The 26,860-nt window shown below is 39.9% G+C and overlaps 1 protein-coding gene and 1 long non-coding RNA gene across 5 annotated transcripts in view; one reads left to right on the plus strand and one right to left on the minus strand.

Annotated features, from left to right (window-relative positions):
* The first annotated feature begins 4,950 nt into the window (after positions 1 to 4,950).
* On the plus strand, positions 4,951 to 11,063 carry LOC101952188 (uncharacterized). Its single transcript, XR_508401.4, has 3 exons — positions 4,951 to 5,081; positions 10,557 to 10,651; positions 10,929 to 11,063. It is a non-coding gene; the product is annotated as an uncharacterized LOC101952188 (long non-coding RNA).
* A 4,952-nt stretch (positions 11,064 to 16,015) lies between these two features.
* The window catches only part of CIP2A (cellular inhibitor of PP2A), a 32,745-nt gene continuing 21,900 nt past the window's right edge, over positions 16,016 to 26,860 (minus strand). For all 4 annotated transcript variants that reach the window (XM_005283601.5, XM_042853585.2, XM_065574617.1 and 1 more), the window contains 7 exons: positions 24,906 to 24,980; positions 24,690 to 24,800; positions 23,516 to 23,712; positions 22,132 to 22,245; positions 19,490 to 19,572; positions 18,733 to 18,872; positions 16,016 to 17,662 (listed from right to left, as the gene is read on the minus strand). In XM_005283601.5, coding sequence (XP_005283658.2) covers positions 17,492 to 17,662; positions 18,733 to 18,872; positions 19,490 to 19,572; positions 22,132 to 22,245; positions 23,516 to 23,712; positions 24,690 to 24,800; positions 24,906 to 24,980 — 891 coding nt within the window. In that variant the 3' untranslated portion in view covers positions 16,016 to 17,491. The remainder of the gene's footprint in view (positions 17,663 to 18,732; positions 18,873 to 19,489; positions 19,573 to 22,131; positions 22,246 to 23,515; positions 23,713 to 24,689; positions 24,801 to 24,905; positions 24,981 to 26,860) is intronic.

The raw sequence follows: 26,860 nt of genomic DNA on the forward strand, positions 1-26,860 counted from the left end.
TATCTCACTTCTCAACACTACAGTGAATGGAAAATACTTACCAAAGATTAACACCACTCCTTGCAATCTGACCCTTTAGTTATTTAAATGGATTTGTACTCTAGGTGCTTTGAAGCAGAAGATTGTAGGAAAAATCTATAATTTTACTGTACAGGTGATCTGACATTTGATATTCTGTAAGAGAGGAAACATTCACATCTACTGTACATCCACAGCAGCTGTGCTACAGAAATACTTTCAGTCTCAAAGACATTAGAAGTTTCTATAGGAATTCAGAAAATTTACATTTTAAAAATCTCCTCACCCCCAATTCTTTGGGTCTTATTCATATAGAATGACAATATTTTACATCTTTGTAGGATCATATTAGTGAGAGACAAGAGACCTATTGAGACTCTAACTTCCTACAAATGCAGGATACAGCCTTCCCGAGAAGACATTATGTAACAAAATTGATCTTGGCCAAAAGGCCTTTTATTCTAAAAGATCCTAGTGTAATTTAAGCTATATCCATATAGCACTGCTATGGAGGATAGCTCTGCTTTTATTGAATGAATCAGCTTCTTCATGGCCCTGGTGTACTGGGTGGTTTCTACAGGCACAGCTCAGAACCCTGGCTTCTTTCTCATCAGCCACCTCTTGTGCAAAAGCTGCTGGTGCACCTGAGTCAGACAGGATGCAAGGATCATGATCAAATAGGGGGAAAGAACGGGAATTCTAGCACATGGGGTAGATGAATTGCTTTGATGCTCGAGTACAGCTGGCGATCCAAGCAAGAGTGGTACTTTAGGGATAGCTCAGTGGTTTGAGCATTGGCCTCCTAAACCCAGGGTTGTGAGTTCAGCCCTTAAGGGGGCCTCTTAGGGATCTGGGTCAAAATCAGTATTTGGTCCTGCTAGTGAAGGCAGGGGGCTGGACTCAATGACCTTTTGGGCTTTCTGCTCTATGAGATAGGTGTAGCTCCAAATAGATATATAAAATGTCTTGTGATTGGAGGGGCTGCAAAAATGTACAGCATTGGTGTTATGCCACTAGCCATGTCTATGCTGTGGCAGGTGGTAAAATCCACAAAGAAAAGCATGTTTATTTCGTATCATATATATGCTGAAGAAATGGACAGTTTTTCACAGTATCAAATAGGTTCATTGTTTTCCACTTTATTAAGTGCAAAAATTGTATTATGACCAATGTAACGAAAACCCCAATACATGTTGTGGCATGTTGCCACATCTTAGTGTACTGGGATAGTAATAATTTCCATAGCAACTTGTCTAAACAAAAAATCCTATTTAAGATAGAGCCTTTCAAAGCTGCAGTACTTAGTATCCAATGCCACTGTGAATTAATAGCTCCATTTAAAGTTACTTGCTTTTGAAGGTTTTACTACTGGCCTAGGACCTGTAATGGCACCACCAGATGTCAAGGTAAAATGTTTAGAGGAGCATCCTTTGTGTTGAGATCAGAATGAACATCTTACATTTCCACAGCATTTTTTCACCCTGAAATAAGTCAAAGCACTTCAAAATTTATTATAGGTAGGGTGGGGAGCAACATTTATTAAGATGCCTAATGCTTCCCATTGTAACACCCTGTTTTCAATTACTTATAACTTTGCCCAACTTTAACGGCTTGGGCTAAAATGTTCTATGCTGAGTGACTGCCTCAGGCAGAATTGGTGGGGTCTTGTGTGTGCGCGTGTGTGTTTGAAATTTCGGTCAAAATGGTTTAGCCTTTTCCCAAAATTAGGCTGAGGAAAAATGCTTTGTTTTTCTATATAAAAAAAATTCTGGCCACCTTTTCTTTAAGGAGCTCCATCATCCCTATGTTTTGGATCAGGGACTTAAATTTGGAAGGAGGTGGCCTTTGTGCCAGGGACATGTGTCTTTTGCTGTTCCTGTGACAATCCACCCAAATTTGGCCTAGTGGAAATATTCCACTTCACACATGCTTAGTAAAGACTTTAGAGGTTTTAGCAGCTAAATTCTCCAAAGATTCCCTCATCACTGAGCATGCTTCATCTCCTCAGAGCTCCCAGTGCTGACCAGACTGAGCATGCTTCAAGCCCAGGGCTACATGTGAAAAACTGGACATTTCCTGTAACTGCTGCTCCTGGCTTGTCAAGGCCAGGGCGGGGCCAGGCTTCAGAACAGAGAGCAGGGAGCAGGTCTCTCTTGTACTCCCACTTATCACCCAAGCTGGCACCCAGGCAGCATACAGGAGAAAGCCACCTGACTCGAATGCACAGCAGAACAATAGGTGGACCAAGTAACTTCTCCCACATTGTCAAAGGCAAGCTGCTTTTTATATACTGATGCAGTCTGCTTCTGAAAAGCTGTGAAGATTACAATCCCTCATTGAGAATTCCTATTATTTTACAAGGCCACAAGAACAAGAGTTATATTCAGAATAGGACAAATCCACACAAGCAAGAAAATTCATAGATATTTCATTGTAACCTATATTTCAGGTTGGATATGGCATAAAATAAACCAAGGATGCGTCTAAGCTATATCCTCAGGAGATAAAAAGAGAAACAATTAAGGCACTTGATGTGACACAAATAAGCAAGCAGCAATGGTTCTTGACCTTTTTTTAAAGATAAAACAAAATATTCTGTAACTGATCAGTGTTGTATTTTTTCAGGGCTTACCATAAGCCTCTGGATTTTTAAATTACAGCAACTTTATACTTCCTTCAAAGGTCATAGGACTTTTTGGCTGTCCAGTAAAACTCAGTTGAAACGCAACACTTGAATACCAACATAAACAAACAATACACACAGATACAGTATTCTAAAGTAAAACCTAGCCAAGACAACAGCTGCTTACTAGCAAAATTGGTTTTTAATAACATAATACAGTGTGAGACCCCAAAACACATTGTAAACTCACAGTTACTTTGAAGAACAATTTAGCCCTTCATGAGGTATTTGTCCTCTAGTATAAAGACTCAGTTTATGTTTGCAGAAATCAAGGAAGAGGATTACAATTCCTGAGTAGCCATTTCTGCTATGTGGAAGATCCTAGCCCTATATAGATTCTGCTTTCCATGTTTGGGTAACTTTTTCCAGAGATGATATGCTTCATCTTGAGGGAAAGGAGCTGCAGAATTTAATCTGCATGTATTCAATGACAACCCATTGGATGGAGTCAGAACAAAGACTACTACACATATTGGAATTAGGAGACAATCACATTAAAAGAAAACCACAGCTGTTGGTTATTATACTATAGGCCAGTTTAATTTAATGTAGCCTTATCCAAGGAAACCTGGGACTCTTTTCTTCCATCTAGTTCCCCTATTCCCCTACTGTGAATCCCTCCATTCTTGAAGAAGTGCTGCTACCTAGAACCAGTTGGGAACTTTGTGATGAAACATTTTTGCTTAGAAAATGCAGATTCATGGGGAAGGTTTCACAGCCCCGGGATGGAATTTCTGTTCAGAAAATGAGAGACCCCCACTCCAGAATAGCCAGTAGGCTGGTGGTTAAGGCACTCACAAGGAATGTGTTTTACTCTTTGGGACTGGGGCTTTACTGGTCTTGTGAAGTGCCTAGCACTTTTCTGGATGCTCTTGAAAAGAGTATTACCTATCTCCTGCCCCCACACATGCTAGAAGTGAAAATCCTGCCTTATCTTCCCTCTTTGCAGGTGAATGAAGGTTCAGCCATTAACTTGTTCTGCTTCTTACCTATCTGGATACATATATTGTTCCCATCACAGTTATATCCCAGAACCTGTAACAGCAATGAGTCTGTCCATGCAGCACCTTCATTTTACATTGAGGGAACTGAGACATGAAATTAAAGTGACTTGCTCAAGACCACACAGGCAGTCTTTGGTAGCAGAGCTAGCTGGAATATGAACTCAGATGTCCTGAGTCCCAATCCAGGGCCTTAACGATAAGAGCATCCTTTTTCTTCACAAATCCCATTGTGAGTAAGCATGAAGATTCAACTACTACAAGGAAAGTGCAGTAGCATTCAGTCAATCAGTCTCCTCAGGGGTTAATGGTTACAATGAGTTTCTCCTAGAGATGGCTTCTGCAGAAGCCTTCAAGTTGAAGGGCATGAACCTGAGGTGGAATTTCTGAGTTCAAGTGGATGATGTCTATGTGCTTAAGCAAAATAGAGGCGCATAAATAGCCAGCATATTATTGAAAACTATTGTTAGACTCTTAACCCTACACAATAGAGTTTACATTTTCAAGAAGGTCTTCACTGGGCCTGCAGACATGAGTGAATTGCCACCAAATTCTTGATTTAGTCCTAAGTGAGCACAGGATCTGTTCCAAGAGGTGATTATAGCTGAACCACTTGGTAATAAGGACCATAATACAATTAGATTTAAAATCCCTGGGGTGGAGGTTGGGGGGAAATACCAAAGAAGCCCACCACAATAGTATTTAACTTCAGAATGGGGAACTACACAAAAAGTGAGGAAGCTAAACAGAAATTAAAAGGAACAATCACAAGCGTGAAATGCCTGCAAACTGCATGGAAACTTTTAAAAACCACCGTAATAGAGGCTCAAATTAAATGTATACCCCAAATTAAACATAATAAGAGGATTAAAAAAAGTATGCTACCTTAGCTAAACAGCAGAATAAATGAAGCAGTCAGAGGCAAAAAGGCATCCTTTAAAAATTGGAAGTCGAATCCTACTGAGGAAAATAGAAAGGAGCATAAACTCTAGCAAGCTAAGTGTAAGAGTGTAATTAGGCAGGCCAAACCAGAATTTGAAGTGCAACTCGCAAAAGACTCAAAAACTAACAATATTTTTTTAAGTACATCGGAAGCAGGAAGTCTGCCAAACAATCAGTGGGGACACTGGACAATAAAGGAGTATTTGAGTAAGACAAGGCCATTGCAGAGAAACTACATGAATTCTTTGCATCAGTCTAAATGGCAGATGATGGGAGGGAGATTCCTACACGTGAGTCATTCTTTTTAGGTGACAAATCTAAGGAACTGTTCCAGACAGAGGGGTCAATAGAGGAGATTTTGGAATAAACTGAAAAATAAGTCACCAGGACCACCCAAGAGGTCTGAAGGAACTCAAATACAAAATTGCAGAACTATGGTATGTAACCTATGACTTAAATCATCATTCTCCCTTGCTGCAGATTAAGCCCATTACTTCTTGACCTACTTTCAATGGACATGGAGAACAAAGTCCATTGCTCTTTGTTATCAGGTCCCCCCTCAGTCTTCTTTTCTCAAGGCTAGTTTTTTTAACCTTCCCTCATAGCACAAGAGCAGTGTTTTTTAACCTTCCCTCATAGGTCAGGTTTTATAAACCTTTTATCATTTTTGCTGCTCTCTAGAATGTCTCCAATTTGTCCATATCTTTGGCACCCAGAATTGGACATAGTACTTCAGCAGGGGCTTCACTAGTGCCGAGTAGACCAGGACAGTTAGCTCCCATGTCTTACATACAACGCTCCTGTTAACACACTCCAGAATACTAGCCCTTTTCACAACTGCATCACATTGTTGATTTATATTCAATTTGTAGTCCACTATAACCCCCTGATCTTTTTTCAGCAATATACCACCTACCTGCTTCATCCCCATTTTGTTGTTGGGCATTTGATTTTTCCTTCTTAAGAGTAGTACTTTGCCCTTGTCTTTATTGAATTTCATCTTGTTGATTTCAGACCAATTCTCTAATTTGTCAAGGTCATTTTGAATTCTAAACTTATCCTCCCAAATGTTTGCAACCCTTTGCAGGTTGATGTCATCTGCAAATTTTATAAACGTACTCTCCATTCCATTATCCAAATCATTAATGAAACTATTGAATAGTACCAGACCCAGATCAGACCCCTTTGCGACCCCATTAGTTACACTCTTCCAGTCTGATAAAGAGTAGTTATCAATGGTGCACTGAGTACAGTCTTTTCAACCAGTTGTGCACCCACCTTATAGTAATTTCATCTAGACTGCATTTCCCTAGTTTGCCACATGGGACTGTGTCAAAAGCTTTATTAAAATCAAGATACGTTAAGTCAACAGCTTCCTCACTATCCAACAGGCCAGTAACTCTGCCAAAGAAGGAAATTAGGTTGGTTTGACATGATTTGTTCTTGACAAATCCATGCTATTACTTATCACTTTATTATTCTCTACATGCTTACAAATCGATTGTTTAATAAATTTGTTCCAGTGTGTATCCAACTATCGAAGTGAGGCCTCTAATTCCCTGATCCTCTTGGTTCCTCTTTTTAAAGATAGGTACTATGTTTGCCTTCTGAAGTTCACGGAGACCTCAATTGTCCTCTATGTGATTATCTTTGAAAACTCAAACAGTTCTGAGATTGTTTCAGATGGTTCCTTAAGTATTCTAAGGTGCATTTCATCAGGCTCTACTGACTTCAATACATCTAACTTGTCTAAATAGTCTTTACCCTATTAACCTAGTCTTTCCCTATTTTGGCTTGCATTCCTTCCCCCTTGTTGTTGTCACAATTTACAAGTTACAAGCCTTCTAATACGTACTAATAGAAACTTGGGTCTAATACTAATTCTAATAGAAAGCTTCTAATATAATCAAATGATCCCATCACAAATCAATTTCATAAGGGCAACTTACAATGCAAAGAAAAGCTACTTTCAACCTAAAAGCAATTCTTCTCCTGAAAACATCAGTTCATGAATCACACGTTAAGAAGCAAGTAGCAGAGAATTAGATAGTAGAGGATCTCTCTTTGGAAGGGTTACACAGAATGCGAGTACAAGAACCATTGATTTAACACGTGTATGCTCTGATGCAAAATCAACAAGCAAAAGAGTTTGCTTATCTCCATTGTAGGTGAATATAACAGAAGTTGGAGATAAAAACTGGAAAACATGTTAACTGACAATGTCTTCTCTGACTTTACATCTTCCCTCAGTGGGTTGCAGCACTCTTCCTGCAGTTTCCAGAGCAGTCCAGACCCATCATTCAGGCTCTGAGGCATGGCCATGTCCCTTCCCCATCTACTAGTTGAGTATTTTCAAAGCTGCAGGGAAATATATATCCTGTTAAATCCCAACCAAATTTTTAATTTTAACATGACTAAACATCAGATTTTCAAGAAAATCATTCAGCACAGACCAGATGGGAAATCAGGACCCCGGGAAATCTGTTATCCGTGATACACTACGTGCAGACTGCTCCTGGCTTCAGTATCCATCTGCAACAGGAAAATACTGGTGAGAGGAAGTTGGCAAGAGGGAATTCCTATGTGTTAAGTTAGGCTGAGTAAAACTGAAGATTTCAGAAATAGCCAGGCATGGAAGTGTGTGGAAGAGTCATTCTGTAAGTAACTCTGCAAGGCTGAATGAGTTTTCTTGACTCGACTTAATTACCTAAAAATACTCTCACTTTAGGTGGCAGCAAGAGACTTTAGCTTCTAAAGGAACAAAGGAGTAGAGGGCCTCTCTTTGCAACTGGCCTGGGAACAAGGAAGAACACTCATTTGTTTACAATGAATAAGTTTTGCACAGATAGCATCAATGGAATGGATTTTCCCAATTTCTAACTTAACACATGTTCAGGAGATCTGTGAGAGCCAAATTTGTGCCTTCTACAGAGCAGAACATTCCACTAGATGTACCAAAGCATGTCTAGATATATTTGTTCCACTTTTAAAGTCTGTACTGTTGATCAGCGTTCAACTTGTTTGCAGTCCCAATTTCAGCTGAACCAGGAGAAGATGAGGGGGCTAAAGGTCCACTAGAATGACTTGACAGAGTGCTCAAGTGGATACCAACCACGTTCAGTGGAGTTAACCTAGTAACATTGCTCTAGGTCAGGAGTTCTCAAACTGGGGGTTGGGACCCTTCAGGGGGTCACGAGGTTATTACCTGGGGGGGGGGTCACGAGCTGTCAGCCTCCACCCCAAACCCCGCTTTGCCTCCAGCATTTATAATGGTGTTAAATATATTAAAAAGTGTTTAATTTATTGGGGGGGGGGGTCACACTCATAGGTTTGGTATGTGAAAGGGATCACCAGTACGAAAGTTTGAGAACCACTGCTCTAGGTGTCATCCAGTTATGTTCGACAACTGCTACGTCCAAAGAGGCCTCCCTAAAAAAGCACTATTTGAAACAGAAGTCTTATAAATGTCAACTAGTCAAGATAACACCTACCAGACAAACCTACATCTCTAGCATATGCCGACATCTTAAAGGGCTAGATAGCAAGCTGGAAAGAAGCTGTTCCATTTTTCACCAGTGATTCCATAGTTCTTACAGCTTATTTTGTCTAGTGTTTTGTAGAGTGCTGTGCAGGCTTACAGAAATGCTGTAAGAGCTACATGGTTTTATCTCAGCTTAAAAGACTATGTAAAATTTAAATAAAAAAAATATATGCAGCCCTAAGCTCCTGGCACATAGCTAACTCAGCTCTTGGCACTGCAAAGATTGTTCACTACTGAAAGCTATAGGTGAACTTTTACAATTGTCTGCTTTGATCTGACAGAACCTTAGATCTCCCTTTCTTGACTTTTCCCAAATCGATCTGCTTATCCACGTATCTAGATCACTAGCCAACAAACTCAGCTTAACACCTGTTACAAATATAAACCTAGTATAAATAATATCAGCAATTCAATATGTTGCTGAATATAAGCTGAGCTGGTAGCATCTCAGTACCAGCTCCCAGACTGCTGCACTGGGCAACACAGTATGGCGAGGAAGTGAGCAGCCCTCAGTGGTGAAAGAACAGGTTAAGGATTATTTAGAAGAGCTGGACATGCACAAGTTCATGGGTCCAGATCTAATGCATCCAAGGGTGTTGAAGAAGTTGGCTGATGTGATTGCAGAACCATTGGCCATTATTTTTGAAAATTTGTGGCGATCGGAGAAGGTCCCAGACAATTGGAAAAAGGCAAATATAGTGCCCATCTTTAAAAAAGGGGAGAAAGAGAAACCGGGGAACTACAGACCGGTCAGCCTCACTTCAGTCCCCCAGCAAAATCATGGAGCAGATCCTCAAGAAATCAATTCTGAAGCACTTGGAGGAGAGGAAGGTGATCAGGAAGAGTCGACATGAATTCACCAAAGGCAAGTCATGCCTGACCAACCTGATTGCCTTCTATGATGAGATAACTGGCTCTGTGGATATGGGGAAAGCTGTGGATATGCTATATCTTGACTTTAATCAAAGCTTTTCATACGGTCTCCCCAATATTCTTGCCAGCAAGCTAAAGAAGTATGGATTGGATGAATGGACTATAAGATGGATAGAAAGCAGGTTAGATCGTCGGGCTCAACGGGTAGTGATCAACAGCTTGATGTCTAGTTGGCAGCGGAGTGCCCCAGGGGTCAGTCCTGGGGCTGTTTTTGTTCACATCTTGATTAACGATCTGGATGAGGGGATGAATTTTGCACCCTCAGCAAGTTTGCAGACGACACTAAGCTGGGGGGAGAGGTAGATACGCTGGAGGGATAGGGTCCAGAGTGACCTAGACAAATTGGAGGACTGGGCCAAAAGAAATCTGATGAGGTTCAACAAGGACAAGTGCAGAGTTCTGCACTTAGGAAGGAAGAATCCCATGCACCGCTACAAGCTGGGGACCGACTGGCTAAGCAGCAGTTCTGCAGAAAAGGACCTGGGGATTACAGTGGATGAGAAGCTGGATATGAGAGTCAGCAGTGTGTCCTTGTTGCTAAGAAGGCCAACGGCATTTTGGGCTGTATTAGTAGGAGCATTGCCAGCGGATCCAGGGAAGTGATTATTTCCCTCTATTCCATGAGGCTAGCCAGCACGCATGGGCTAACCATCCTCAGTTCCTTCTCTACTGCAATGTCATAAACGAGAATTCCAAAGTAGAGAGGAGGAGGGTGGGTTGTGGAGTAACCAGAGGGGGACACATCTCAAGGAGACATGAGGAGATGTGTCTTGTGGAATGTGTAGGGATCATGTTATGAATTTGGTAGCACTGTCTGAGACCCACTTAGGGAGTCTTTGGACTGATATTGCTGAACCCTTAGATCTTTCCTCCATAGAGAGGAACACTTTCGGGACATCCTGAAGGCTCTTGTCCTATTGAGGTAGAATGCTAGGGCTCTCCTAACATCTAAGGTATGTGGTATGACCTCCCTATTGTCTTGGTGAGGCTTGGGGTAGAAAATGGGAAGGTGGATTGACTGGTTCATGTGAAAAGAGGAGGTTACCTTGGGAATGAACTTTGGATGCGGCCTGAGTGTAACCTTGCCAGGGAAGAATACTGCGTACAGGGGATGTGCCATCAGAGCTGCAATCTTCCCTATTCTTCTATTCAAGGTAACTGCTATCAGAAAGGCCATTTTCATGGATAGGTATGTCAGGGAACAGGTAGCTACAGGTTCAATGAGGGACCTGGTCAGCCCTTTCGGTACCAGGTTTTGGTCCCATGACGGGGTAGGAAGCCAAGGTTGAGGGAAGAAGTTTGTTATTCCCTTAAGAACCTTTTGGTGGGTGGATACGATAGTACTGAGTACCCCTCCATGGGTTGGTGAAACGCTGTGATGACTGCTAGGTGGACCCTGAGAGAGCTCAGGGATAACCCTGATTTTTTTTTTAAAAAGGTCAGAGCATGTTCCAGAATATGTGGAAAAGTTGCTGACACTGGAGAGATTTGTTGGGACGTGCACCAAATCTGAAACCTTGACCACTTCTGCAGGTAACTGCATCGCATGGAGGACTTTCTACTGTGTAACAACTTCTTGCACTTCCCTTGAGCATGAGCTTTCTAGGTGCTGGAAGCATGTAGGAGCCATGCTTTGATACAGAGAATCCCCAAGTTGGGATGTAGGGTACGCCCTTTGACCTGTGACAGGAGGTGAGGAGTGGTCAGAAGGGAAATCAGCAAGCACATCACGAGCTGCATCAGGTAAGGGTACCAGGTCTGGCTTGGCCAAGTAGGAGCAATCAGAATTACGTGAGATCTTAATCTTTAGCAGGACCTTCAACAGAAGAGGAAATGGAGGGAAGGCATAAGAAAGGTTCTTGAACCAGGGGACAAGGAAAGCATTGACCCAAGAGTGCTGTCCCATCCCCGCCTTGGAGCAGTATCGTGGACACTTCTTGTTCTGGTAAGTGGCGAACAGGTCTGTGGATGATGTTTCCCACCGTGAGGAACTGGTGTTCCCCAGTCATGAAGTACTGGTGGGTGCATTTCCCACTTATGGTCGTGCGGGAATTTGTGACTGAGCTTGTCTGCTACCAAGTTCTGTGTGCCCGGGATGTAAGTCATGGACAAGGTGACATTGTGAGAGATGCATCAGTTCCATAGCCTCGTCACTTCTGCGCATACAGAGGGTGCCTGGCCATTCCCTGGTGGTTGATGTAGTACATGCAGACTATGTTGTCCCTTAGGATCTTTGTAAGTGACCTGCATCAGAGGAAAGAAATGAGTGCAGGCATTCCTAACTGCTCTCAATTCGAGATTGATGTGTAGAGATATCTTCCCGGTGACCATCTGTCTTGTATCATGAGGCCATTTAAATGCACCTCCCCATCCTATGAGCAATGTGTCAGTGGTAAGGAGCGACAATGGCGCCTGCGAGAAGGGAATACCTTTGCATGCATTGGCTGGGTTCTTTCACCAGTCCAAGGAGTTTTTGATCTTGGTAGGTAGTGATAGAGGTTTGTCCAAACTGTCTCTGTTTGGTCTGTAAAATGAGCTGAACCATAATTGTACGCATCGCCTGTGTAGTCTGGCATGCGGTATCAAAGCTGTGCTTGCCACCATATGCCCCAAGAGTTGGAGGTGGAGTCTGGCCAGTATTTGAGGACTGCATTCAACTGCATCTGAGTGAGACCACAGATAGGAACCGGTCTTTGGCCTGTAGTGCAGCTAGGTCAACCCCTTTGAAGTCCAGGTATTGCACTGGCCTGATGGTCGACTTTTGGGTGTTGATCTGAAGGCCTAGATCTATGAACAAGCATATTGTGACATTGGTAACTCAACAAGCCACCAGGAGTGACCAGGCTCTGAGAAGACAATTGTCCATGTAAGGGTAGATCATTACCTCTTGTGATCGTAGATGAGTGGCTACCACTGAGAGAACTTTGGAAAATATTCTTGGGGCTGACAGAAGTCCAAAGGGGAGGATTCGGTGTCGGTAACGGTTGTGTCCCAGAATAAATCTGAGAAATTGTCGGTAAGCCAGTAGTATTGAAATATGGAAGTAGGCATCCTGTAGGTCGAGGGACGAACTGATGGTCACTTTATTGACGATCATTCCATCTTAAACTTTTGAGCTTTGACAAACTGTTAAGAGCTCTGAGGTCCAGAAGAGGTCTCCAAACTCCCCCCTTTTTTGGGGGGGGTATTAGGAAGTAATAAGAGTAGAACTCCTTGCCTTGCAGATATTGAGGTACCGGTTCTACAGCTCCTAACTGCAGGAGTCAATCTATCTCCTGACATAGTAAACTCTCATGAGAAGGATCCCTGAAGGGGGACAGGTAAGGGTGTTGTGGAGGGGGTAAAGAGATGAAATGGTTCAAATATCTGGATAGGATAATCTCTAGAATCCCTCTGTCTGATGTTATACACTCCCAGGCACTGCGGGACACTGCTAAATGGTGGCCAAATGGGTGCATGGTCACAGACAGTAGTGGGAAGTGATCTTGCGGCACCTCCATCTGCCTATCAAGTGGTGTTTAGGGCCAAGCGGTTGGGATAAAGATTGAGAACTGGACGTTTCTAAATTTTCCTTTTTTTCCTTTGGGGCTCATAGTGGCACTTGATGGAAATTGAGACGAATGGGGCCTGTGCTATGATTGGGTACTAAAATGTCTCTTTTGCCCCCTGAGAGCTGTCCTGGAATCCTTCAAGTGTGGAGAGAAGAGTCTGTCTCCTCCATGAAGAGTTTCACACCCTCAAAGGGGAGGTCCTGTACTGTGGTCTGCACCTCCTTTGGGAATCCTGACAGGTGGAGCCATAGTGGCTGTCTCATGAAAGCCGTGGAGATGGATATAGCAGCTGTGTTGGCGTCATCAAGGGCCCACTGCAACAGTTTTTTTACCACAGTTGTCCTTCCTGGATGATGGCCTTAAAGGATTCCCAAGCACTCTCCAGCAGCTTGTCAAAGTCACCTAACTTATTGTAATTCATGTAGTCATATTTTGGCAATATGAAATTGTAAGGTGGCTGAAGAATACACCTTTCTACCAAAGAGATCGAAGCACTTTCAGTCTCTGTCATAGGGCATTATCCTGGAAGGATGTTGTCAGCCTTCAGCATCCACAATAGAATTGGGTGGCGGGTGGGAGAAAAGGAATGCTGATTCCTTTGCAGGGACATACTATTTCTTGTCTGCTGCTTGTGCTTTGGGAGGGCTGAGGTCGGAGAGCTGCCTCCATAAAGATGATTTTCTGGTGAAGCTCTCTGTCCTTGTGGGTTCTCTGGCAGAACTGTGGACAGAAAGAGCACTTCTGCTAGATGTGGCCCTCGCTGAGGCAGCAGATGCATGGGGAGTGCACATCCACGACCAGGACAGCCGTGCTGCAAATGTGGCAATTGTTGAAGCCTGGAGAGCTGGGCATTCCCTTGTCCAGGGAGGTTCCCCCCACTGAGGGTTGACAAAAGAACAAAGTCCTTCCTTCCTTTTTTAATTTTTTTTAATAAAAACAGGCATGGCCAAATAAATATTTAGCATGAGGAAAGAAACAAAAGAGGTTTCAAAGGAAGCTAAAATTTAGCAAAAGTAAGAGAGTCAACGATCAGCCAGTGAACAGCTAGGGCTCTGAGACTCTAGCCGGGGTGGTTGAGAAGGGACTGAGGATGATTAGCCTGTGCGCTGTCTATCCTCCTGGTGCAGCACAAGCAGAGACTGACGGACATTGTTACTGAAGTTCTCTGATCCCCTTCAGGGACCCTTCTCATGAGAGTTTACTATGTCAGGAGACTGATTGACTCCTGCAGTTAGGAGCTGTAGACGCAGGGACGCAGACACCTACAAAGGAGCACCCATTAGGGATGGTACTTGAAGAAGTAAGAAGTTAAGGGGCAGGCAGAAAATTGGGATAAAGTAGCCAAAGAGTGGGGTCATTGAAATTGGATGAGGATCCCTCAGAGGGACATTGGGACTGGGAGCAGTTGCTATAGAGGCCAAAGTGAGAATAGGGAGACAGAGCAGATGAGGAGCCAGTAAGGAGTTAAGGGGGCAGGATTGGTATAGTCTAAAAGGGAAAGATTAGGACTTAATGGGCAGGAAGACTGGGATGGGAAATGGAGATAGGAATGAAGAACAGGGGTGGGGAAGACAGAACCTGGCAGAGACAGGTTGAAAAGGACTGGGCAGAAACCGAGGTCAAGCATGGGGGAACGAGAATGGCCTTTGCCCATTAAAAGAATCCTCCCCTATGGACCGTAGAATGGAATCAAAGATTCCCAAGTGTTACCATTCTTCTACAGTCACCCTATACCTGTGGTAAAAAGTGTTCCATCCCCCTCAAATGCTGGTCCACATAGAGGATGACAATCTACTACTGCTCTAAACTACTATTAACTCAGCTCAAGTGGCAGAAGTCTGCCGTAGCTCTAAAGATTTCAAACCCTGCTGATGATCCACGTGGGTCTGAATCTGATGCCATCTGATAGAATTTGTTTTTGGTTTTTAAAGAGACCTAGGAAATTACACACACACACAATATTAAGAGCATTCAAATTGAAAGGCCAACCACTCAAAAGTTAAGAAGTGCCAGAATTAAGGTTGCTTGTGCAAACTTAATTCAATTCCCCCTTGTGTGTATGCATTATGATTGTCTTAATTACATGTTCACATACTTTTTTTTTTTTTTTTAAAACACAAGACCCCTGTCTCATTTAGTGCACATAATAGTCCTACTCTGAGGCAGGGTTGTGTAGCATAGGAGGCGGTTGTCTGTAGGACACTTGCCTCGTTTGTTGCAGAAGCTGAAAGTGTGTAATAAATAAGGCAAGGGATTGTAGAAAGAGAAAGGAAAGTCTCCATTTAGGCATCTTAATGCTGCCTTAGAGAAATGGATTCTATCCCTGCTTCTGCCATAGAGTTCCTATGTAATGCTAGACAAGTGCCTTAAACCAAACTTTTTGCTTGGAGTCACTAATTATTTTCTGGGTGAACAACTTGAGGCTCTTGGGTTTTGATTTGCAGAAGCTCCAATGCCTGCAACTGAAGTCAAGGGGAACTATGCTTGATTATAATATAGTAATTAATGCTGGAACCAAAACAGGCCATAAATAGCTCAAATCTCCCCCACCAAAACAGGATTTAATTATGACTGGCACAAAATGCTTTGTTTAAAATATGCCTGAGTTATTTGTAAATTCCATTAGGTAATATTCAGTATTACTGGTTAGAGAATGCAAATTACAAGTAATACCAAAACACAAGTTTGGTCAAAGTGGTTTCACATGTGCATGTATTCATTTGTTAAGAGTATTAATAAGGCTCAGCTAGAAAAGCAAAGCTGGGGTAGTACATTTCTACAGAAACACATTTATATAGAGCACTTATCTTTGTAGATTCTGTGTACTAAACTCAAACATTCATTTATAATTGGCTGTGGCCATGAAACTTTTTTATTGAATAGTCTCAATTCAGTGATCTGAATGCCTATTTTTAAAAGGGGAGAAAAATGCCATATCAACATTTATCAGCTGAATTAGTAAAATGCTTGATACTTTGACTAAGTACTACCATACATAAAGGAGTTTTTGCCTGATGAAAACATTTACTATCTTTTCACCGATGAGAAAGATTTTTCAAAGACACCCGTGCCTGTAAAATGATTTTATGACATTCCTCAGACTTGTTAACTCCTTACACTAAACTATACATTTTAGCTAACAGTCTATTTCCTCAATATAATATATGCATACAAATCTAAAAAACTGACAAGCAACTGAGCTGGTAATAGAATTTTTACCTTCTAAAGCACCCATTATCAAAGTCTGGAAAATGCATCAAAACTGGAATAGATTGACTTGTAGTTGTATCTGTAATTAAAGTTGCCCAATACTTTCTATTATAGTATATATGAAGCACAAACAAAATATGGAGTAATTTTTTTTATTCCCCTTCCCATCATGGAGGCCAACGATATCTATAAACTGGCCAACAGCCAAAAGATACACCAAGTCATAATAAATATACAATTGATAAGCAAGTTAAAATAGCCACTATTCAGCTAGAGTTTACAAATGTGTCTAATATGTAAAAGATTGTGCTCAGACTCTATAGTTGCACAGATTTAAAAAGATGGACCCACAATACAATTGAAAAAAATTAAGGCATTTGCACTTATGGCAAGACCTTAAAGTCTGGTCAGTGCAAAATAAATAGTAAAATAATGGCAGTAATAATACAATTGTGGTACACATTACATCATTCAAAATGCTGCTATAATGTTTTTTCGAAAATGCACACAGCCATTCTTGAAATTTGAGGTTGTAGACATGTTATTCATGTCACATCCAATTTTAGTAAATTACAAGGAAAATAATGTTCCCATGACCCCGAAAAAAGCACACGTCTTCTGCGTAAAAAATATAAAATTTTCTTCACATGAAAATGGCAAAAGTAGTTATACTGTAAGCTTAAAACAGTATAAAATCCTTTATACAATGCACAATTGACAATGCTGAAAAAGCTAGTGTGTGCCAGGTAAAATGACAAATTAATTGCAGACCTCTAAGAATCAGAAGAAAGTGCTGTAAAATTTAAGAGTAATGTACTGATGGAGTTTAACAGATGTTTGAAGATGCATAAAGAGATGTAAAGTATTCCATAAATCTACCTTTTCTAATTGACACTACTTTCTGGAAATTTGACAAGTATGCATTTTTTTTCAAATTCATATCCTTTCACAAATATGTGGAGGCATTTCTAATATTAGTTCAATTTTAATACTTAATGTAATTTCAACTAATGCAATGTCAAATACAGTTCTCGCTGTAAAATAGGTCTCTTGCGACAAGTATTACCTTTTAATCCACATTATCGACCCCATTTTATTTCTAAATTTGTACCTTAGACATTTGGAATCAATATTGCATTAATATTTCTATATGTGACATCTGTATAATTCCATACGCCTTATTTTGAGTCTACTTACAGAAGTATGGAACTTAACCCTTCCATAATGAAAGGCTCAGTATATCCCACTGGCAGTAACAGGATGGATAGCAAGAAAAGAAGATTCTTTCTCCTTTTTATTCCAGTGTCAAGGGATTGTTAGTCACATTAACAAGACCAAGGCTTTATCCTGCTCCCACTGCAGTGACTGGGAATTTGGCCATTAAACCTCAACTATAGCAGCAGCAGCAGGCCTACCTTCTGTAATATGGCTCAGATTTTTCAAGCCAAAGTGTTTTTTAAAAACAAGCAATCAAGTTTTTCTTCAATTAACAATGTTTTACGCTTGTGTCAATTTTAGATGGGCTATGACATTTGAGCAAGATGGTGTGTAATCTTTAGATTTACAAAAACGTACAAGATATCACAAAACCAAACTTTATAACTACAGAGCCCTATAAACTGAGGTTCACAGTTTCTGCATTTAGTTTACCACCACTTAAACTGTGAATCATTGCTATCATATGAGAATGTTTGCTCAGCTCTTCTTGCTGCAGTTTTACTATGGCTTCCTTTTCTTCCAAACGTCCTTCCAGTTGGGACTTCTGAACTTCTAGGGAAGATGCCTGCAACATGAACAAAAACAAGTTCAATAGCCTCTTCCACAACAGAGATCACAGAACACTTTCACTTAATGTGTAACAGACTCAAGTAACTGATGTAATACATTTAAGCAACATATTTAATAGCAAAGGCAGTTTCAAAACAAAGGGATTTGTTTTGGATGCGTCTTCCCCCCACATCCATCCACACACACAAATTTTGTTCAGCACTACTGCTGTTATGCTTCAGAAATGGTTTGGGTATTAATTTTTTTTTTTAAAAATAGCTATTTGTTGTCCTGTCATCTTCCTAATGGCTAGGACATTGAGTTAAACACTAAACAAAAGTCTGTGGTTGAATAAAAACTAGCTTTTTTCCCTTACAGAAGCAAATGTGTGTAAGAACAAGGGCACTATCAGTTTTGTAGCAGACACTAGGGTCTTTGGATAATTAGCCTGCATTTCCAGGGAATGGATTACTACTGTTGGTAAAAAGCACCTGCTGTAATTTGCATCTTCAAAATGCTGTACAAATATCAATACCCACCCCTGAAAGGTAAGTATTAGCGCCGTTTCAAAAAATTTAAAGACCAAGTTGTCTCTTGCAAGAGCCTCTCTTTCTCCACAGCCACCAACAGGGGCAAGACCCTTGTTGTGCTCAGTGCAAGGACAGATCCTTAACTAACTCCAAAGTAGAGATGTCTGTCTTCTAGACTAACCAACAGAGCCCGTCAGTGATTGCAGAAGAACATACACCACTCTCTCACAACCTGGTATAGCATGTGCATTCTTCAATGTATTAGGTAGTTCCAGGAGACGTGGCTCCCAGAAGCACATCTCCTATAACTCTTATTGGACAGGGTGGATCTACACCAACTCAAAAAGAAGCTCATTGCGTTAACAGCACAGATAACCCAAATCATACCTCTCTGGTTTAAATCTCAGAAGTCCCTTTCTCAATTAACTATATAAGAAATTGGAGCAGCCTTAACTTTAGCTATTTCTACCATTTTCATACAATTTTTCATTTCTAGCAATTATTTTTTAACTCTGGGTTTTATAGTTTTCAGTAAGCTGCCAACAAAAAATCTTACCTTAATGCTCAATTCTTTTCTTGCCTGTTCCGTTTTACTTAATTCCTTTCTGAGAATGTCAATAGTTTCTTCCATATCTGTTTTTTCTTTCTGTCGGGCTTTCAGTTTTTCTTCCAGAATCTTTATTTTTTGTTGTAAGCCTTTTGAAAGATTTTTAGAGTCAGTTAGCAAGTTTTAATTTGTCCGATTGCTAGTAAAACTCCCAGTATGTTTAAGTTTTACACACACCAGGGCCTCTAATATAAATGAATTACCCAGTACTGCCATCTACTGCAAATTTTTAGTAGGTAGTTACAGACATTTCATATTCACTGAAGACTTTGAAAATTATGATCTAATCTATCTAATTTATAGCTTAGCAGAAAGCTTTCTAGTGAACTTGTTCTAAAAAGAAAGTTTTCAAGGAAGCAGTTATGGTTTTTGACAGCATGCAAAATGCAATGGTTTAAGTGTAGGTTTGGCAGACTTTTAAACGTCCTTGAACTTTCCCCTTAAAGCGTCTGTCCTTAAAACAATTTCTCATTTTTTAGTTTACAGATATTTAAGTCTATGTTTTCAATAAGAGTTACAGGCTTTTCAGGAGCAGAAGGCAGCCAGAGAAGTGATTTTGAGCCTTATAATCTATTTAACAAAAATGTAGCTGCCCACAGAACTAAGAAGTTCACCAAAAAATAATCCAGCAATGAGTCTATTTAAATCCAGTTAATTCTATTCAGTACGGATAGCACAAGATTTACAAAACCAGACAGTGACTTACTTGATATTTTACTATCTCTATCCTGTAGCTGTTTCAGTAATTCTTTTCTATGATCTTCTGTTTCCATCAATTGTGCAACAGTTCTGAAATTGCAGGAAAAGCCCGATTACCAGTTATTTCAAAAAATAACAGACAGATGCAAGATTCATGTCTCCATTTCTTTGCAGCAGCAAGCTAGAATAACTTGTGCAGCATTGCTTTGCATGGTCAGGAAAGTTTTTTTTAAGCTAGGCAGGCTAAAGTGCACCTTTAATTCCATGCTGTACAAATATATTCTTTTGATTCCTTATTTGAAAGAATACTGATTCAAGTTTCATTTCCTTCCCTCTGTCAAACACACAGTAGAAACTCTATAGCCTAAGAAACCTCATTCGTTCCTAGAGCTTGAATCCTGAAGAATCAGTCCCCTCAACTACAAGCAGTAAAGCATTCTTGATATTACCAAGGAAATGAACCCAACCATCCTACTAAGACTCTAAAAACCAATCTATCTAGTGTTTTAGATTTACTAAAAGGTGTCTTCTGCAACTACGGTGCAAAGTTTCCAGTACAATTTTGTTCATCTAGTAGGACCACATATACTAAGACCAATGGTTCTCAACCAGGAGTATGTGTACCCATGGGGGTATGCAGAGGTCTTCCAGGTGGTACGTTATTAACTCATTTAGATATTTGCCTAGTTTTACAACAGGCTACATAAAAAGCACTAACAAAGTCAGTACAAACTAAAATTTCACACAGACAAAATGAGAAAGTAAGCCATTTTTCAGTAATAGCATGCCATGACACTTTTGTATTTTTATGTCTGATTTCGAAAGCAAGAAGTTTTTAAGTGAGGTGAAACTTGGGGTATGCAAGATAAATCAGACTCCTGAAAGGGGCACAGTAGTCTGGAAAGGTTGAGAACCACTGTACTAGACAATCTTTTTTGCTGGTAGCATATCTACACTTTAAGGTATTAATTGCTTAAGTTACAAATTTTAAATTGTGGGAATTTAAGTTTAGTTCTACTCTACCACTGTGACCACTAACTTATGCAAATGCACGAATGTGTATCACTTTGTCCTCCCTCTAGTTTGTCTGTTATTCACCTGTTGCCTATTGTCTAAATCCTAACTGGAAATTTGCAGGGTGGGGGAGAGGGGGTGAAGGGAAGTGGACTGTTATTTATTTCACAGTACCTATTACAACAGGGTCCCTAGGCACTACTACAATAGATAATCTGAAAACGGCCATGTGAAACGCAGAACAGCTTCCTGGTGTATCGAGTAATATCTGATTGCTAATAGACATTTTTACATCTATTAATGCTGAAGACACAAACTATAAGAATGTAAATGGCATTCCATTCTGCCTCATGAATCAAACTAGTTAACTGAATTCTGATTACAGAATTTTTACTACTGGCAATACAAGAGCCAGGAATAATGCAGCTTGACCTTCAGGGCTGGCAGCTAGAAAAATCAAATAAATTCACTTTATAAGTAAAATGAATGATCTGGCCTTACTCTGTCATTTTGCAGAAGAGTACCATCCTTTAAAATATCAGTTAGAAACAAGAAAAAAAAATTTGGGGGGGTTATTTACAACCAGGAAGCCTCTTCCCTCAGCTGCTGCAGTAAAAGATAAGTTTGCCCAGCCCCCTGCTCTTGTCAGACCATCAATTTGCAACAAACTGTAGTTTCTATCCTCAAAAACCTGGGACAGGTGGTACTCTGATGGATTAGGAAAAATGAAAGAAAAACAAAATTCAGAATTCTTGCTCATTTGGTATAGGACTATGGGAGTATACCTGTGCTTGTGAAGTGAAGAAAGAAGTTAAATTAGTAATGTTTGAAAATGTTTCAAGCCCTGTATCACAGGAGGAGAATGAAGTGCAGCAAAAGTGAATTATATATTGAATTACAGTAGTGATTATAGGTTGACCCACTGCAATGAAGGGCAGCCATCTACCACCATTACTTCAAGTTGTACAGAAGACCCCTGCTATAAAGGAAAGTGATGAACAAGTTAAACTCTCTCTTCTACAATTGTAGAGCGTCTAAGAGTCATTTTCTTTGTCAAGTTCTTTATTGCCTTGAGTACTACCAGCTATCAAAGTACTAATAAAAACTGTGACATTTAGCCATAGACTAATCAAACTCCTATTGGACTCTAATAGAAAGTTGCCTGCCTCATCAAAGACTGAAATTTGGCCCACAGTAGTTAAATGATAGTGAATTTCAATGATCTCTGGCACTGATTTAAGATGCCCTCTAATGAGAGGGCATTACTTAATTAGCAAAACTTTTGACCCCGTCTGCTGACAAAAGCAATATTCTGCATGAGAAGAGAGAATCCTTGTACATTAGAAGGGAATCTTGAAACCTATTAAGTTCCATAAAATACACTAAGTAGTCTCAGGTATTATACATTACCTCAAGTTCTCCTGCCTGTTTGTGTGTAAGACCAGAAACAAAACCAGAAGAAATGATTACGCAGAGGAAATAGGTGAGTAACTACACAAAGCAAAATGGAGAAGTCTTCCTCGCACATACATCTCAGGTGATACTTGAAACCATAGATAATTAAACAATTAATATTGATGTGACTTGATGATGGTTTCCCTTTAATTTGCTTTTAAAAAAATGAACTAAACTTACTTGTCATTCTGTTGCTTGAGCGATTCATTCAGCTTTTTCATGGCCTCAGTTTGTTTATTTAGTGAATTACATGTAATCTGCAGATCTTTATATTGTCTTTCAGTGGTTTCATGCCTAAAAGTTAGTTAATGGGTTATGGTTAAGAAGAGTAAGTACTTCTTAAAAGCTTTACTGTGTCAGGAAAGAAGAAATACTTTTGACATCCAATGAGCTATTTTTCCACTCCACTTCCAAGTAAAAATGGTTACCCCCACTTTTGGAAAAAAACCAACAAAACACTTATTAAAAAACCGGCAGGGGATAAAATATAAAAAAAACTAACAGCAACTTTCATCTTAACCTCAATCCTCATTGGAACCCTTACACATTATCATTGATTGTTTATTAAGATTAAGAATTGGATTGAGATTACACATTTCTTTCAGACAAAGTTCACCACAACCAGGTGGTTCACATAAATGTAGCAAGTTATACATAATCAGACCAGTAACTGGAAGTAGCATGTCTGACAGAGGCCAGACCAATGCTTCAGAGAAAGTACAAGAATTCCCATAATGGACAATTATGGGATTATCTGCACATAGGAGATGTTCCTTCTTAAGGAGTATCTGGTAGAAGTTAGTCTCTGCCTAAAACACAAAGGTTTTTATTTCTTTGAAATTTTTTGATCTGGTCTAATCTAACTCTGAATGGTCTCATCCAAACAAGTGCAATACTTTTTTGAATCCCATCAACCTCTTAGCCTAGTTTTTTTTTTGTATTATTAGCTTTAAAGTTGTTGTCTTTATTTCACTAAGTGTCTGTCCCCTTATTCTTGTATTATGAGGACAGGCAAATAGGAGCACTCTAATTGCCCTCTCAGCCATTAATTTTGTACACCTATCATGTCCACTCAACAAACTAGTTCCATTCTTTCTTTACATAGAAATCTTCATTACTCAAATCATCCTCATCCATTCCTTAACTTAATAGCTTTGGAATCTGCACCTTCATCCATCAATTTCTATTTTCTGTTCAAATTACAAACTTTTTCAAACAAGATTAATTTGATCCAAGAACAAATAAAATTCAAGTACATTAGCAGTGACCCTCTTAAAACCTATAAACAGAGTTTTAATACACTGTCCTGCAATATGATTAGCCTAGCAAAAATAGTGCTTTGAACATCTCAAAGCCCTCCTTCTGCTTCAGCTAGATTAGGCACTTACTGGATTCAGACAGAGCTCTACCCTGCATTCCTTGGCTGAAAGGACTAATCAGGTCAAAGTAGGTCCTTTAAGAAGGGCCTGTGAAAACCTATTTTCTCTTTTGATCGGTTATCTATCTGAAATTTTTCTGTTTTAGGTCAGTACACGAGTAGTAAAGATAGATTTTAAGTTCTTACTTCTGCAGAAGATCCACGGAAGATCTTTTCAGTATCTCATATTCTTCAGCCACTGTTTGTAACTTCCGATTGTGTTGAAAGAGCTGCTCTATGTCATTCTGCGCCCGTTCAGATTCTACCTGCTGAGCTTTCAGCAACACATCAAGTTCTTCATTTTTTCGCTCTGCATCCTTCAACATTGCCGCAAGCGTCCTTGCCTTTGAGCAAAAAGCAAATACAAAGACTCCTTTACATGCTTGATCTAGGATATGTTGCTTAACTCACTCAAAACAATGGGGAATTTCACATGGAATTAGAATGTACACTACTGCTAAATTATCCACAAAACCTCTATGATCAAATGCTCCATGGTCAGTGCACTATATTTAAAATTAGATAGCAAGTTTTAAGCACGTTTAAAGTTTTGGCAAATGATGACTGAATCAGTTATTTTACACTCTGAGATACAGTAGTAATTTGTGACCTTAAAAGTAAAACAAAAAATAGTTTAGATACTTTTTTAAAGAGTATCTGAAGTGATTACACTGGTGGTTTACGCTTCATTTGAAAGCATAACTCTATCCAAAAAAAGAGTACAGACTGGCTGTTAGCTTGGACATAAACAGGAAAAGGTTCTAGGGCTGTCTGCAAACCCCTAACATTTTAGTACTGTACTTAGAAGTACAGTTTCTCTAAAATAATGTTCTAGAACAAGCAGTAACATTAGTACAGTAAATCTTATTGTATAGATGGGGAGATTATTGAGGCTGTTCTGAAAGATCAACCATTAATGGGGCATTAACACTAGCTATCCACAAAAGGTCTTATACATAACTCAGCTAAACAGTGGAGGAAGGGAAGGCTTCAAAAATCACATAAGGTCATACCTAAAGGGCATAAATGTCAAATATGGAAGCTCAAAGAGCTTATAGATATAAGAGGATGAAACTAAAAGAATATTTACAGTAAGTATAAAAAAATTTAGCAGTGACACTAGATTAGAATATTTTCCACAAACAAGTGGTGATCTTAATCTTTGTACTTAGTTTTTAAAAGAAACTGAAGTTCTAGCTTAAGACACATGTAGAGAACCATTCTGTACTGGGGCCTCCATGACAGAACACTGGGTTTGGACTAGATGACCATATAAGTATCTTCCATCTCTACCTTCCAGCGTGTGGTTGTTCATACTCACCTCAGATTCAGCTTGGACTCTCTGACAACGGTACTGGGCAATTAGCCTATCAGCCTGAGCAAGCGCTAATGCCTTTGCCTCCAATAGATCTTGTAACCTGGTTTCTTTGGACTAAAGATTAAGAAAGATTAGTAGCACTATTTCATTAATTTTATCTTTCATAGTAAGTACACATACTCAACAGTGACGTAAATACACATGTTCATATGTACTCACGGCTAATGCCGCTAGTTTCTGCTCATAGACATCCATTATGTCAGACATCCTCACATCAGTGATTGGTTCCTTCATCTGTGGGAGAAGTTAGAGTAGTAGAATTCAACAGCCTGAAGATAAATTGTCTAATTTGTAGTTTCTGGATGAACAGTCATTCGTCTTATAGATCTCGATGAGAGAATAGTAATTAAATGAGCCCACAGGCTGGCAGCTGCTCTGCCTTCAAACATTAAAAGCCTTGCTGCATCAACTTGGGTATACCTCAGACTTGTTCAGTTTAATGTAAGAAAGTATTGGAATTACTGAATAAAATTTACCCAATAAAGGGACGATCATAACATCAGCTATCATGATCATAAATTAGTGTTACTCCAAAAATGAGGGAAAACTCGTTACATAGGCTGCTACAATAAGCCTATTGGTTCGGTTGGGTGTGGGAAGCTTAAGTGTTCCTCCTGACAAATGATATTTCAGTTCTGCAGGACTAGTGGCAGGGCATTATGGCCAAAAATTCTAATCTCAGAATTCATTGACCTCGACGGAGACAGGTCAGAATATTTTGATGAAAACAATATAGAGAAAGTTTTTGTGAAATGTCTCCTCCATCTTTCATTAAGATCCTTTAGCATACTAAAGAGTTTACTGACCTTTATGGCACAATATAGGGCTTATATGTTTATTCAAATGAATATTTGTGTAAACATTTACATTTTTCTATAATCAGTTGAGTAGTAATTGAGGAGAGGGTCTTCCAGGCGTGTGGTCTGGGGATTGATAAAGCTTTACATTAAGGTAGTGCTTGGAGGTGCCAGTGCCAGTTTTGGAGAGAGACTGTTCACTGTATGCGGTAGATGCTGCTGCGCAAGTGAGCCCAGCTGTTTGTGCTTTTCAGTATAGAAGATAAATATCATCAATAGTAGTTTACTAACATCTTGTTTTCAAAACAGCACCAGCTCCTACACAGGGGAAAATTAGTTCAAAATTCCCTAATGCAGCAGGAGATCAGACATCTATTCTTTTCCCCATTTGTATGTTTTTCAGCTCTCTCTCTATCCTCTTGGACCCTACTGTTGTTGCTACAAAGTTGAAAGATCATGTGGAGTAAGTACTTTCATTTAGAATTTTATTTAAATGTACAAACATGTCAAAGTCAATGACAAAACATTCGTTGGAATATTCTGTTTTCTGCACATCTTGTATTTAATTTATTTAGCTTCTTCATGTGAAGAACTTAAACTACATTATAAAAAGATGGCATCTTCTATAGGAGTCCACTTTTCTTCTGTAGCTTGTGTTAAACATTTAAGGCTGAAGTGTTTGATGTTCACGGAACAAATTATCAAATTTTAAAAAGTCATTCCCTCCTCAAAAGGAGCAACTCCTCTGATCAGAAGAGTTAAGTGCATCACTAGGTATATGCCAATAAGCTTTCTTTCTGTCAGAAGTTCATCTTATGGTCTGGGTTGCAGGAGCTGTTCCTGTATTTGGAGTCCCTTTGTGTTGGAGAAACCACAGTTAACTTAATGCAACCAATTCTGTATTTGGTGCCTAGACACTGTGGTGATATGCTTTAGAAAATTCAAATTAAAGGAATGTTAATGTAATAAAGCTATTTGCTCAACTTACAATGCATGCAATATCAGAGGGAAGCAAGATTTCCACTGTTGTAAAACGACTTCCCTACCTCACAGGGATGCTGTGAGGATAAATATCAAGATCAGGAGGTGCTCAAATACTACTGTGTTTGGGGGACACATACAAGCATCTAAAAGATGGGTGATTATCCCTGACCCTATATGCCAGAATGTTATCTGCCCTCCAGGGAGTGTCTTTCTGTAAAAAAAACTTCTCCCTTTGTGCATCATTGCAACAGCTTAGATCTTCTGGGCAGGGCCGGCTCCAGGGTTTTTGCCGCCCCAAGTGGCGGGGAAAAAAAAAATAGCCGCAATCGCGAT

Source organism: Chrysemys picta, chromosome 1, assembly GCF_011386835.1.
Source record: "Chrysemys picta bellii isolate R12L10 chromosome 1, ASM1138683v2, whole genome shotgun sequence".
Classification (NCBI taxonomy): domain Eukaryota; kingdom Metazoa; phylum Chordata; order Testudines; family Emydidae; genus Chrysemys; species Chrysemys picta.